At 36.8% G+C, this 15,662-nt stretch overlaps 1 protein-coding gene and 1 pseudogene across 1 annotated transcript; both read right to left on the bottom strand.

The window, feature by feature from the left end:
• Positions 1–1,966: 1,966 nt before the first annotated feature.
• Positions 1,967–2,808, bottom strand: LOC119573811 (annotated as a pseudogene).
• An 864-nt stretch (positions 2,809–3,672) lies between these two features.
• LOC119574050 lies at positions 3,673–6,386 on the bottom strand. Its single transcript, XM_037921139.1, has 6 exons — positions 6,383–6,386; positions 4,832–6,279; positions 4,360–4,698; positions 4,113–4,265; positions 3,880–4,014; positions 3,673–3,831 (listed from the first exon to the last, which is right to left on the bottom strand). Exons 1-6 carry the CDS (start codon positions 6,384–6,386, stop codon positions 3,673–3,675), a joined length of 2,238 nt encoding a protein of 745 aa, XP_037777067.1.
• Between the last annotated feature and the right edge of the window lie 9,276 nt (positions 6,387–15,662).

Here is a 15,662-nt window from a genome sequence, read left to right as displayed (position 1 = left end):
TGATATTCATAAATAATTTATTAACATTCAATTAGTTATGAAAGATCATATAATTGAGGGTGAAATGAAGAAAATCTAAAAACATGGACGTGAAAAATATAGAATTAAAGAGAAAGCAAAAAAAAAAAAACTGAAATAAAGGGTGAACAGAAAATGAAGAACAGTTTTCTCTTTGCGATTCTAATCCGTACATCAGTAATCATGCATATTTAAAATTAACTCATGCCTGTTCACATAACATCAGCCTGAACCAAGTGTAAACATGAGAATTTTGTTCCATTCCGCCCGCAGAACAAAATTGGGGAAGGTTTTGAATAACAAAGATGCTAATATTATTACAAAACAATTCGAATTTCAAAAAATGAAAAGATACGCTTATAAATGAGTGCACTTGCATGAAATAGCAAGTAGTATATGTTGAGTAAACAACATTTCAGCGCTTTTGGATATGTCCATAAAGTGATCAATGCATTTACTATACTCACGAATACGTGTGATCGTAGGTTTGTGTTTGTTTTGTTTGTGTGTGTGTATATACATACATATACATGTATATATATATATATATATATATATATATATATATATATATATATATATATATATATATATATATTGTATAGGATGGTTGTTGGTCAGTAATGAGGAGCCCGACTATAACCCCAGCCTCATGAAGCGAGCTGAAGCTCTCGTGAAGCGAGAACGGCTTAGGGACGCAAATAAGGGTCCCGTTCACTCCCCTGAACAACTTGATACAGATCCTGGGCCTGTAAAATGGTAGCGGGCAGTGACCCAGGATCCTACGCAGGCTTGAAATGTACCCTGAGCGGAGAAATATGATCCGAAGTCCTTGTGGCTCAGCCTATCATTTAAAACATGACAAATAAAAGAACTTAAAAGATACTGAAATGATAAAACTGCTTAAGGCATAAAATGTAAAACAAGAACACATACTAAAATTACGTTAATTTACTAAAATACAGGATAAGAAAAAGAAAGTTACGGTAACTTAAAAAAAATAATAAAATATTGACTACTAGACTTAAAAGGGGACTGAAGGTTTAAAAGAAACGAAGTGGGAAGAGCCGAATCCTGAAGGGCTTCGGCGTAAAATACATCTAAAGCACTTAAAACAATGAAAACATAATAAACAAAATATAAAAGACAACGTCCAGCAAATGACCTAGGCAAGTAACGGGAAGTCTGCTCAGTACAACCTTTGTTCTGCTGACGTCTCAGGCTGAAGTAAATCCAGAGGGGGTGACACAAACACAGTTTCAGATAGATCTCTCTTTATTGTTCCAAGGTTCCGTATTTATATACGGACGTCACGTGACATTGGTGACGTCACTGCCTTCATTTTAACAAAATTCAATAATAAACATAATTAAAATATGAAAAATACATGGTATGTACAAAATTAAACGAGAATGATAAAAAAGTTAAAAGCTAAGACAATAATTAAAACCATTGAAAATAAAGCTTATTAAAAGTATGACGTCATTGACATCGCTAAGAAGCTAAAAAGACGATGTCAGTAACGTAAAACATGAATAAAAACATTTGTATGGTAAAATCATAAAATAAAAATACAAATGCACAATAAAAAGAGTTTACAATATAAAAAGGACAAACCCAAGCTAAATTAAGAATACGAAAAATAAATCTTAATTTAAAAAAGAACAATAAAAATGACGATCAAAATGATTAAAAACACTAAATAAAATAGTACGGAGGCAACCTTTAAGAACTAAAACAATAAAAGACATCAATCATTACTTAAGAGAACGAAATAAAACAGAAAACGTGATCCACTCGACTTAGAAAATGAGGTAAAATAAAGGGAAACTTAACTAAGTGAGCAGGGGTAAAACGCTAATGAAAATAAAAAGGAGATCTGGACACCCCATCTGGATTCTGCTGTGTCTCTCTGAGGCGAGGTTTGAAGAACCTCCACATCCTCCCATAACCATGGGTCGAAGCAGAAAGCGGAGACAACCTGAAACAGAAGAAAGGTTGGCCTGAGCCCCGTTACTTGCCTCAATAGACTAACATAGTGCAGACAGCTGAACGTGTCTTGCACATTAAATCATAGACAATACAAACAATACAAAAAGGAGTTAGTGCTGCATCCTCTGCTCATCTGGGTACGGGTTTCTTGAGGGTCGCGTGTCTCGGCAGTCACGCCTATCGGCATCAAACCCTGGCTCCATCACCAGAGAGGTCAGCACAGCAACCCAAGGGTCATCTGGTTTGTCGGGTTCGGATCATCTCTATCTTCATCCTCTTCTCCATCACTGTCACTCGTGCCATATGACAGTTCTGCCGGTGGATGATAAGCCTTCAGGTGATTCAGGTGGGCTTTTAACTGGACTTCTGTTTCGAGGTCTTCAATCTCGAAAGCAACCGGACCTAGTCGTCTCGTAATCCTGGCAGGACCTCTCCATTTCCTGGTGAGAGGAGGTAGACCGCCCATCTTGTGCCTGTGCTCAAAGTACCACACCAATGCACCTTCAGTCGGCTGGAATTCCACCTTCTTTCCTTTGTCGTACTGCTTTCCATAGACTTGACGTGCTTCCTTTGAGGCTTTCACAGCTGCTTGACGGGCCTCTTGTAAACGTGCTTGCAAATTTATGTTTTCATCAAACACGGCTTCATTGGTGAGACCAATCTGGAAGTTAGCATGGCGGCCTGTTAGCATATACAGGGGTTGCTCTCCAGTCGTCCGGTGAATAGCCGAATTGATCTGCAGCCGTAACTCAGGAACAAATTGGTGCCAGGTTCGTGGGCGATCATTCACTAATGTGGTAAGAGCAACTTCACCACACGATTTGTACGCTCAATCATTCCATTTGCTTGAGGATGGTAGCGAATGGTGTAGTGGTTCGTGGCGTGTATTAATTTAGTGAGTTCCTGGAACATGTTACTTACAAAACTGGACTCCATGTCGGTCTGGATAACCCTAGGAGGGCCAAAGAGGGTTATCCAATGGTCCAGAAAGGCTCGGTGGACAGTGGCAGCAGTAATTTTCCTCAGCGGTATGATCTGCAAATACCGTGAATGCTGGTCTATGATGGATAACACCCGGTGGACTGGAATGCTAGGTCTGTAATGTCCATCGAGACTCGTTCCAATGGAAATCTAGCCAAAGGTGTGTCAGCCATAGGAACTTTCTGCCTGTCACCTCTAGATTGTTGGCAAATCTCACAACACTCGACATAATGTCTTACATCTTTCAGCATGTTTGGCCAGTAGAACATTGACCTTGCATTTTGAAATGTTCGATGGATACCTGGGTGGGAGGCTAGTGGAGGCAGGTGCGATGCTTTTAATGCCGAGTTTCGGAGAGTGACTGGAACCACTAGTTGGTAAGTAACCCGATCTGGTAGGTGCTTCAACCGATAGAGAAACCTTCCTTCAGCTCAAAATCAGCAGAGGAAGAGGAAGTTTCTTTGTTGGTACATTTCCCCCTTGCAGATAAATGTAAATCTCTGCAAGCTGAGGATCTGCTTTCTGTTCTTCTGCTAGGTTTTCAGGTGAGAGCTCTGTGATTGTCAGCTTTGCAACTTGTCTGGACAGTAAATCTGGGACTTTATTCTTGGGACCCTCTTTGTATCGTATGTTAAAATTGTAAAAAGACAAGTCATGGGCAAACCTCGTCATTATTGAGACTTAGTTTTCCTGCTGAACACATATACCAAGGGGTCGGTGGTCGGTGTACACTGTGAAGCGCCTTCCATACAGATATGAATCAAAAGTTCGGACTCCTTCCACAACAGCCAGGGCCTCCAAGTCAATAGCTGGATAGCGAGTCTCTGCTCCCGGAGCTTCCTGCTAAAATAAGCAACTGCATGTGGTGTATGGTCGTCATCCCTTTGCATGAGAGGCATCAGTGTGAAGCTCGAATTCCTTGGAGAAGTCAGGCTGGCGTAAGACAGGAGCAGAGATCAGCTTATCTTTCAAAGTTTCAAATGCTGCTTGCTGTTCAGGTCCCCAGGTCCAAGCTTGATCTTTCTTCAGCAACAGATGTAATGGAGATGCTAGGGTCGCATATCAGGAACATGCTTCCTGAAGAATCCTGTTGCTCCTAGGAAACGTCGAACTTCTCTAACTGTTCGTGGTGGAGGTGTGTTAGAGATAGCCAACACCTTATCTCTGTTTGGGGAGACTCCATCAGGTGAAATTGTAAAGCCGAGGAAGTCTATGGTTGTTGCAGCAAACTGACACTTCTCCATGTTAAGCTTTAGGCCAGCCAATGAGAGCAACTGTAAAGTCTCATCAGGTGTTGGAGGTGCTGGTCAAAGCTGTGGCTGTAGATGATGACGTCATCTAGGTAGCTAGGGTATGACGTCCCAGTACTGATGATAGGACGACATTCATTGTTCTCTGGAATGTGGTTGGAGCTGTCGATAACCCAAAAGGAAGACGGCAGAACTGGAAGAGTCGGTAGCCATCTGAAAATGCCGTCTTTGGCCGGTCGGATTCTTCCACTTCCACACTCCAGTATGCAGCACGAGCATCTAGTGTGGTAAAGATGTTCTTTGGTCCCAGTTCATCGATGAGTTCATTGATAAGTGGCAGAGGATATGTATCTCCCTTGGTCACTGCATTCAAGCCACGGTAGTCAACACAGAACCTGAGACCTCCGCCCTTCTTCTTCACTAGCACAACTGGGCTCATCCAGGGTGATGTTGACCCCTGTACGAAGCATGGAGTCACATTGCTCTCGAATGACTTGCCGTGTGGAGTGAGGCAATCTCCATTGTCGGATACAAACAGGCTTTGCTTCTCCTGTATCGATTTGATGCTTAATCCCAGGGACTAAACCTACCGCTTCCTCACCACCATCAAAGAGACCCTTGTAACGACAAAGCAGTGCAGTCAGTTTATGGCGTTGGGGTTCTTCAAGGTGGCCTAGATCTGGCTTTGGGTGATCATTCTGACATGCATCATGCTCCAGGAGTTCGGCGGCTTTGCAGGCGGCAATGGCAATGGATGGCGGTAGCTGTGCGTGTTCAACCTCCAACTCATCATCATTATAACCGAAGTCCTCCACTCCAAACTGTCGATCAAAGCCATCCTCTTCCCACCCAAAGTCGATACTGTTACCATCTTCAAGGGAATCAGACTCGACAGGACAGTAGTTGGGCCTGGCGACGACTTCCTCAGGCATTTCGGGCAGGTGTTGAGATGGGTCATTGCTGTAGATGGCTTCTACCTGCTCAGCTGTTCCAAGGCGTGTTCCATTGTGGAGAACCATCTGTTTGGGCATTGTGTTCACCACCCACACGGAGCACCGACGATCCTTTACTTTGGTGACAGCATGGGGTAGGAGAAGTCCTTTTGGCATGGTTGGAATTACAAGGACATCACCATCGGTTGGCCCACTCCGCGAAAGAGACCCTTCTACAAAACAGCCACTGTGAGCTGCAATATTTGCACGGTGTACAAGATGCACTGCTGCAACTGCCGGGGAATCTTGGTTAGACTCTGGTGCATCTTCACTGGCAACTTCTGTGGGTGACAGGGGTTTGATGCAGCAAATCTTGAGAGACTCTGCATCAGTGTAGACAACTGAGAACGTGTGTCCCTGCAGAGTAATGGTGGCATTCCCAGTTGAGGCTTCAGAGGAGAAAGTAAAGTGCAGCCGCCTGAGGAGATCCATCCCAATAAGAATGTCACCTGGGAAGGAAACGTCAACCACACTGGCCTGATGAACGATGGTCGAATCATCAGCCATGTGAAAATGAAGTGTTACTTCAGCAGACACATGAAGTGGTTGCCCTGTTACTCCTCGGAGAATCTTGTTGGAGGGTTTGTGCTGAAGCTTTTGGCAAGACGTGATCATAGCTATGGCACTCGGCTTTATCAACGTGGCCTCAGATCCAGTGTCAAGAAAGCACAGGGTTGTCTTGCCGTTAATATTGAGTCCCACGAGAGGCCGTCCTGACAACTTGGGGGAACTCAACATGGCTATCTGTGGGGTTACGGTTTCTGTCTGTGTATAGGTGGAAGTTATTGCCCCCTTCTGTAACTCTGCCAGCTGGACCGGGAGCTTCTTGCTGGCCAGTCGGAAAGGGACATCGTCTAGCCATGTGCCCAGATCTCCGGCAACGGTAACAGATGATGTCTCTGAGAGTATGCGGTCTGTTCCGTGCGGAAGCCGCATTAGAAGCTGCTCGGCACTCTGAGGTGTTGTGGGTGGTTGTTCCATGGAAGCTACACCAGAGATCACGGATGGAGCAGGTTGTGGGCTCTTCACTCTGTTCACCTGTGCAGCTATGGGGCAAGCACAAGTCCCGGGCTCTTGGTGGTGATCAGGATAACGGTGGTGGTCACGGTCATCTAGGACTCATTTGGGGACTGGTGTTGTGTAGCCGACTCATGCTGATCCCATTCCTGGAGTTCCATATCTCTGGGCTGCTTCTGCAAGCTGCATGGGTGAGCAATCATCTTTGAGAGCCAAGAAGTCCCTCAGCCAGGATGGAATACCAGAGAGGAAAACCCGACGAACAAGCTCGGAGGGATCTCCTATGGCTTCTCGATGATCACGATACCCTTGGTAAACGTGCCCTTCCAACTGGAGATAAAAATCCATGGGTGCCTGCACTGAAGTCATCCTGTTCTCGTAGAGCACCTTATAAAAATCAGCAGATGTGTAGGTTCCCCTAAACTTGGTGCGTAGAGAGGCCTTAAACTTCTCCCAGTCTCGGATATAGTCGAACAGGGGAGAGTTTATAATAAGCTCTGCTGGACCTCGACAGTTTGCTCGTGCAGCCTGAATGTAAGCCTCGTCAGTAGGTGGTTTCACGAGGTTTCAATGGAGCGAATCCAGGCTTTCCACTTCCTGGTTCCTTTTCAGCGGCTGAGATGCTGAAGTGTCTCCTTTAAAATGGGGGACCGATTCCCTGGCTATAACATAGGACACAGCTGAAGTATGGTCTTGAGATGTGGAATGGCTATCCAGAGGCCCATGCTGCATTGTAGCTGTTAGTTGCTGTGCACCCTGAGACAATCTAGAACTACGTGGCTGGGGGTCTGGAGGAAGCTGGTCAGAAATCTGCCTCTGAATATAAACTCCGGAGTTGTCAGAGAGGTGGAGATGTGCTTCTGGGCTGCAAAACACGTCTCTCCCTGTTTTGATGCCTCTCTCGTTCGAGTTCAAACTCCTTTTCAGCTAATTGCCGTCGTAAATTTTCAATCTCCTTATCTCGCTGAACACTAGCAGGAGGCTCCTGGGGCTGAAGAACTTCGACCTCTCCATCTGTCTGTCGAGGACGAGACACGCTTCTTCCTGACGAGCAAGCCTGTCGTAAATTGCTGCGTCTGTGCCTTTATTTCTCCAAGCTCAGTAGACAAGGCCTCGATCTTGTCAAGGATTTGGGCTAGCACGGTAACCTCTCCCTCCATGGCTCTCACAGCTTCCTGTACTTCCGGATTTGAGCCGCCCACGACTATAGGGAGCTGATCGACAGAGATAGACAAGCCTGTTACCGGAGAACGGTCACGGGAACTAGGGTGGCTGGAAGATTGTAAATTCCTACGATTTCCCGTGTTCTTGCCTTTGGGCATTCTGTATACAATGCGCCGCCACACAATCAAGAAGCACTCTAGCACTATTCACAAAACTTTTGCAATGTTCGTTAACCACCTAATACCGTTTTAAAATGCTCACTTCACTGATAAAAATACACTGTTTAGGCACTTTTCACTGTTCATAGACTCGTTGTACTGTTCACAAGTCCGTTACTGCATTTTCTTTTCAATGTCCTTGCACCTTTAACTCATCACTGTACCACTTTAAAAAGAACACTGCACTAGTAGACTGACATTACACTTTTAACAAAGTCACTGCACCTTTCACAAAGGCACTGCACTGAAGAAAAATCACTTACACAAGTCACTGTATGATCCAGGGAACTGGCGAATGAGAATTATAGACAAAACAGAGGCATACAGTGTCCCTAAAACTAACGAGAGCCACTAAACAAGCCTAGCTGGGCGAGCGGGTATTTAGACACATAAATCTAAATCTGCAAGAGAAGAGAATTATGCTGTAAGAAAAGGCCACGCTCTTTAAAACTACACATTTATGATATCACTGAAAAAAAAAGAAAGGACACAGAATACCTAACAAAGTGGCTCTCCTAAGACTCCCGCAGGAGGTACAATGTTCGTGCATGATATAGCCTGACAGGAAGTAACTGAATGTGCCGGACGTTCTCAGCCTACAAGGAACTTCGAAATTTTCTCCTGATCGACGCTCATTAAAGGTACATCCCACCGCTGGCCACCAAATTGTAAGGATGGTTGTTGATCCGTAATGAGGAGCCCGACTTTAACCCCAGCCTCATGAAGCGAGCTGAAGCCTCTCGTGAAGCGAGAACGGCTTAGGGACGCAAATAAGGGTCCCGTTCACTCCCCTGAACAACTTGATACAGATCCTGGGCCTGTAAAATGGTAGCGGGCAGTGACCCAGGATCCTACGCAGGCTTGAAATGTACCCTGAGCGGAGAAGTATGATCCGAAGTCCTTGTGGCTCAGCCTATCATTTAAAACATGACAAATAAAAGAACTTAAAAGATACTGAAATGATAAAACTGCTTAAGGCATAAAATGTAAAACAAGAACACATACTAAAATTACGTTAATTTACTAAAATACAGGATAAGAAAAAGAAAGTTACGGTAACTTAAAAAAAATAATAAAATATTGACTACTAGACTTAAAAGGGACTGAAGGTTTAAAAGAAACGAAGTGGAAGAGCCGAATCCTGAAGGGCTTCGGCGTAAAATACATCTAAAGCACTTAAAACAATGAAAACATAATAAAACAAAACATAAAAGACAACGTCCAGCAATGACCTAGGCAAGTAACGGGAAGTCTGCTCAGTACAACCTTTGTTCTGCTGACGTCTCAGGCTGAAGTAAATCCAGAGGGGGTGACACAAACACAGTTTCAGATAGATCTCTCTTTATTGTTCCAAGGTTCCGTATTTATATACGGACGTCACGTGACATTGGTGACGTCACTGCCTTCATTTTAACAAAATTCAATAATAAACATAATTAAAATATGAAAAATACATGGTATGTACAAAATTAAACGAGAATGATAAAAAAGTTAAAAGGCTAAGACAAATAATTAAAACCATTGAAAATAAAGCTTATTAAAAAGTACTGACGTCATTGACATCGCTAAAAAGCTAAAAAGACGATGTCAGTAACGTAAAACATGAATAAAACAATATGGTAAAATCATAAAAATCAAAATACAAATACATACAATAAAAAGACAAGTTTACAATATAAAAAGGACAAACCCCGTCATGCTCGTCTATAAATCGAATAAAAAGCTAAAATAAGAATACGAAAAATAAATCTTAATTTAAAAAAGAACAATAAAATGACGATCAAAATGATTAAAAACACTAAATAAAATAGTACGGAGGCAACCTTTAAGAACTAAAACAATAAAAGACATCAATCATTACTTAAGAGAACGAAATAAAACACAGAAAACGTGATCCACTCGACTTAGAAAATGAGGTAAAATAAAGGGAAACTTAACTAAGTGAGCAGGGGTAAAACGCTAATGAAAATAAAAAGGAGATCTGGACACCCCATCTGGATTCTGCTGTGTCTCTCTGAGGCGAGGTTTGAGAACCTCCATAATATATATATATATAATATATATATATTATATATATATTATATAATATATATATATATATATATACATATATATATATATATGTGTGTGTGTGTGTGTGTGTGTGTGTGTGTGTGGTGAGTGTGTGTGTGGTGTGTGTGTGTGTGTGTTGTGTGTTTGTGTTTGTGTGTGTTTGTATGTGTTTGTGTGTGTGTGGTGTGTGTGTGTGTGTGTGTGTGTGTTGTGGTGTGTGTGTGTGTGTGGGGTTGTTGTGGTTTTGTTTGTGTGGGGGGTGGGTGGGGGTGTTATTTTTTTACATACATCATAATCATATGTAATCTTTCAAGGAGGGTTTAAATGACTTATAAATTCTTCTGCCCAATCCCCAAACATAGTAATTCTTTTACTGACCCAAACCCAAGCTGTTTCCCGGGAGTTTTCCATTTTTATATAATTTAATATATATATATATATATATTTTATATATATTTATAAAATTTTATATATATATATTTTAAAATGTTTTATATGTATTTTTTGTTCATATATCCATGCATACATCAACTTTACACACACACCAAAAACCCCAACAACACCACACACACACAACACAACACACACCCAACACTTTGAAACCCACATTTTAAATTAAAGGGAGTCTAATGAAATATAAATTACATAATGTTTAAAAATATAAATAAATTATTATTTTTTTTATTATTTTATTTTTTATTGTTTTTGTTGTTTTTGGGTTTTGTTGTTGTTGTTTTTTGCTGTTGTTTTATTATTAAAATTGTATTGTACATAAATCATAAATCATTATCAAAATTTCAATAGTTTTTAATAAAAATAGAATAAAATAATAATAAATAAAAATAAAAAAATAATATAATATAATAAAAAAATAATAATATTCTTTTATTATCTTTAATTTTTAAATTGGGCTATTTATTACTTTTTCCTTTTTTTATTATCATTATTATTTCATTATAGTTTTCATTACATTTTTTAACTATCAGTACTATTACCCTTATCAAAACCCTTTAATATTTTTATTTAAAACAATCATTTTTTATTTTTCCTTATCAAAATCATTATTATTATTATCATTTTTATTTTATGATTTTTGGAATTTTAAAATTTTTTGTATAAAAAAGATTACCCTTTTAACCCCACCCTTTTGAATCAAATTTAAAATGTAGTTGCTCACCTTTGTTATGATTTGGAAAACAACTGGATGATATTCCCTTATACTAAAGGGTTATTCTTTTAAAAAGGCATCCTCGTCTTGATTTCCCAACCTTTTCCCTTTTCTTTTTGTTTAAACGTTCATCTGTATTAAACTTTAAAGCTTTTTACTAAATTTACCCTGCCTCCTTTACATTTTATTAGTCGTTTTTCGTTATACCTAGTGTTAATCTTTTTTAAACATTTGGGCCCTTAATTACTTAATTTTTTGGTTTTTCATCATTTCATTCGGAATCTTGTATTTTTACAACGTGGACCTAGAATTATCAGGAAAAAAAGAAAAGCAAAAACATTTTTAAAAATTTTTTTAAATATTTTGTCAAAAAATTGAAATTTTTTTCCGGGGGGAAATTTTTTCTTTTTTTCTTTGCAATCGTAAATTTCACATAAAAAAGAAAATATAAATTATATATATATTTTATATATATAATAATAATATTATTTATATATATATATAAAATATATATTATTGCAAATTTAATTTTAAAGGGGTAATGCTTTAAAGGGGTTTTTATTTTTAAATCTTTTTTATTTATTTTTTTAATTTAAAAAATCTTTTGATGCTACATGCGTGCAACACCCCCCTATGAGCAATATACATACCACCACACACAAACCCCACACACCCACAACACAACAAAGAACACCCACACACACACACACACATTTAAAATATAATTTTAATTATATTAAAATATATATATATTTTATATATAATATTATAAAACATTTTTTTTTACAAATAAATAAATTTCACACCACACCCCAAAAAACAACACACACACACCACATTATATATGTATATATAATATATATTTTATATTAAAATATTATATAATTATATATATATATATATTTATTATATGTGTTGGGGTGTTTGTGGTGTTGTGTGGGTGTGTGTGTGTGTTTTTTTTTATTTGGGATATAAACCCCGTTTTATTTACATTAAAAGATAGATTTGACAGATAAAAGGGCAGATAAATTGAAAAAGTAGATAAGTGATATAGTAAAGCAGAAAACAAAGTATCTCCCCATATTCTATAAAAGACACACACCCCACACCCCCACCCACACCCACATACACACGCCACCAAAACACACACAACACCACCCACACACACACCACACACACCCAACCCCAAAACACAAACACACAAATACACAAAACCCCCCACACAAATACACACACAACATATTTTTATATATATATTAAAATTTTATAAAATATTATTTTATATATAATATCTTTTAAATTTTATATAATATATTAAAAATACATATTATAAAATATAAAATATAATTTTATATCTATATAATATATATATATAGATTTTATATATTATTAAATAACACACGAGCTGTTATATATATATATAAAATTTTTTATAATTATATTATATATATATTAAAATTATTTATATATATATAAATATAATATATAAAATATATATTGCATCCCTTTTATATTTTCGTATTTCCCCTTTCCCCTATTCAATTTTTCTTTTTCATTGAGCAACAGCTTTTGGCATTTTAAAAAAAACTAGTTTTAAACTCCTTTTTTGAGCTGTTTAAAATTACCAAAAATTGACTTTGCAATTTCCCCGATGCTTTAAAAAACCCAAAAACAAAACCAAAAACAAACACACAAAACAACACACACCCCAAAAACACACACACACACACCCACCCCCCACACATACCACGCACGCATATATATTTTTAAAATAAAATATATATATATATATATATATATTATATATAAAATATTAAAATATATTATATATTTTATACACACACACCCCACATGTTTATATTCATATTATAAAAAATATATAATATATAATAGTTTTATATATATATAAATATTATATATATATATAATATTTCATACAAAATATATATATATAATATAATAATATATATAATATATTTTTTATTTAATTTTATATATATATATATAACATTTTTTTGTGTGTAATTTTAATATATTATTAATATATATATTTTATAATATAATATATATAGGGATATATATTATTAGATAATATAAAATTTGATAATTTTTAAAAATATTATATTTATTTCTATATAATTATTTATATATATATATATATATATTATTTATTTATTACTTATATATAATTTTAATTCCCTAAAATATGGGAATATTTCCCCCACCCTGTGTGTGTGTGTGGGATGTTTTTTATGTATTTTATGTTTATATACCCTTATTTGATAGAAGGCCCCAAAAGAAATAGATATATATTTATAGTATATATTATTTATATATATATAATTTTTATATCGATATAATTCCACACACACATGTTTTAATTTTTCTATTGAAACTATAATATTTTATTTTAAAAATAAAATAAAGATATATATATAATAATTTTTAAAATTTTTAAAATAAAGTATTTTCATATTTTATAAATATATTAAAAATTTTAAAAGAAAAATATATATATATATAGAAAAATATAATTTTAAAATATATTTTAATATAAAAATTTTTTTATATTATAATTTTAAATATATATATATCTAACAATATAAAAATATAAAAATATATATAATTTTCTTTTATATTTTGATATATATTTTATATTTTTATTTTATAAAACATGTGTGTGTGTTTGGTGTATGAATTTTTTTATATATATTTTATTTCATATAAAAAATATAATATTATTAAAATTTTTATATTATATTTTATATATATATATAATTATATATTAATATATATATTTTATATGTATTATAAATTAAAACCCCCAAAGTTTTTTATGTTTTTTGGGAAATTTAGATCAGAAATTATTTATGGGAAAAATAAAAATTTAAATTATTTTTTTTATAATATTTTTTGGGGTTTATATGTATTTAAAAAAAAAACTTTTTAATTTTTTGTTTTCTATGTTGAAGAAAACAGTTTTTAAAAAACTTTATTTTGAAATTGGACCCTTTCCCGGGCTCATTTTTTGGGGATTACCCAAAGTGTGTGTGGTCTTTGGTCCCCCCCCCCCCTAAAAAAATTTATTTTATTTTTTAGGACCCCTTTGGGGTTAAAACGTAACGGTTTTGGAAATTCCCCGTAAAAACGCGATTTAATTTTAAAATTTCCAAGGGTATTTTGGGAAATTCCCCCCAAAATGGGTTTTTACCCCCCCCAATTTTTTGGGTCCCAACCAGATTTTTGGGGGATTTTGGAAAAGCCCTTTTACCACTTTCGTGTTATGGGGGGGGTTTGGGGAAATAAAAAAGGGGGTTTTCGCGGGGCACCCCCCCCTCCCTGTAAAACTTGGCCGGTTGAAAAATTTTGTCCAACTCCCCATTATACCTTAAAATTTAATCAAAATCCCGGGAAAGGGTTTTTCCCTTTGGGCAGGGGGGGGCTGTTTGGGGGCCCCCGGGCCCCGGCCCCCCTTAAATTTCCGGGCCAAAATCCCCCCCCCAGGAAAAAAAGGGTTTTTTTCCAAGGCCAAAACAAAAAAGGGGGGCACATCCCTTGCAGTAGCTAGTATGTTAAACAAAAAAAAAAAAAAAAAAAAAAAAAAAAAGTATTTATTATATATATTATATATATAATATATATATATATATATATATATATATATAATACTATATATATATATATATTAATATAGAAAAATTACTCCAAGTAAGGTGACTTGGCAACTTACTACTGGCCACATCCACTTCTCAGTCAACTGTGGTTGGTGTTGCCATTGAGATGGTTTTCATTAGCTCATGATATTCATGCATTTTATTGCAAGCTTCCTATTGGTTATTCATATGTACAGTGATTTATAGTTCTGAATGATATTGCTTGATCTTCCTTCGTCATGCATCTATGGTCCCACTTTATATCATCGCCATGAATTAATCCACTGTAAGATGTAGGTCTCTCCCTATCTTTTACAACTTTGACTGTCTTGCATTTTTTTGTTTCCACTTTTTAGTGTGGCCTCTAAATTTCGTTATTTCTTTAGGCCATCCCGCCATTGCTCTGGCTTTTGGCCAGTCTGTTACCTTCTTTGTCCAACTGTCTTCCTGTCTCCAGTATATATGACCTGCCATTTTTCTTTTCATGCTCACAAGTATATTTCCACTTTTGTCTGTTCCATGATCCACGTTGCTCTTATCCGATCTCTTTGGCAAAGTCCCAGCATCAACTTCTTTATCCTCTCTGGGCTCTTATTAGTTTCCTCTCCAGTAATTTGGTTGTAGTCCATGTTTCTGATCCATAGGTCATAACTGGAGGACGCGTTGGTTAAAGACTTTTCTCTTTAAACATAGTGGCAAGGAGCCTCTTAGTATGCTACTATGTCTGCCGAAGGGGCTCCAAACCTAGACTGATGTGCTGCTTAATTTCCTCTTTGCTAGATGTGTGTGTCTGTTCAGTTGCCCTAGGTATAAATACTTCTCCACCACCTCCAGCACTTCACCTAGTACATGTGTCTGTTTGAATTGAAACATGATCTTTTCAGACTTTCTCTATTCAGATCTTTTATTAGTTGCTGCATTTCATTTGCAGATTCACTGAAGAGAACATTATCATCTGCAAATCTTAGATTGTTAGGTATCGTCTCCTATGATCCCTTTCTTTTCATTTGTATTGCGCCACTCCCTTCTATGGCAAAGCCTATTTCCCTTTCACGGGAAATCCCTCGGGTTTTATCTAGAGGGGGACTGTTAATAACGCAGTGGGCTCTCCTGTCATACTAGTCTACTCTATGGTCAAAGCCACTATCTTAAATACC

Source organism: Penaeus monodon, chromosome 6 (genome assembly GCF_015228065.2).
Source record: "Penaeus monodon isolate SGIC_2016 chromosome 6, NSTDA_Pmon_1, whole genome shotgun sequence".
NCBI classification, from domain to species: Eukaryota; Metazoa; Arthropoda; class Malacostraca; order Decapoda; family Penaeidae; genus Penaeus; species Penaeus monodon.
Note: the sequence above shows the minus strand (reverse complement) of the source record. Positions and strands in the feature narration are given on the sequence as shown.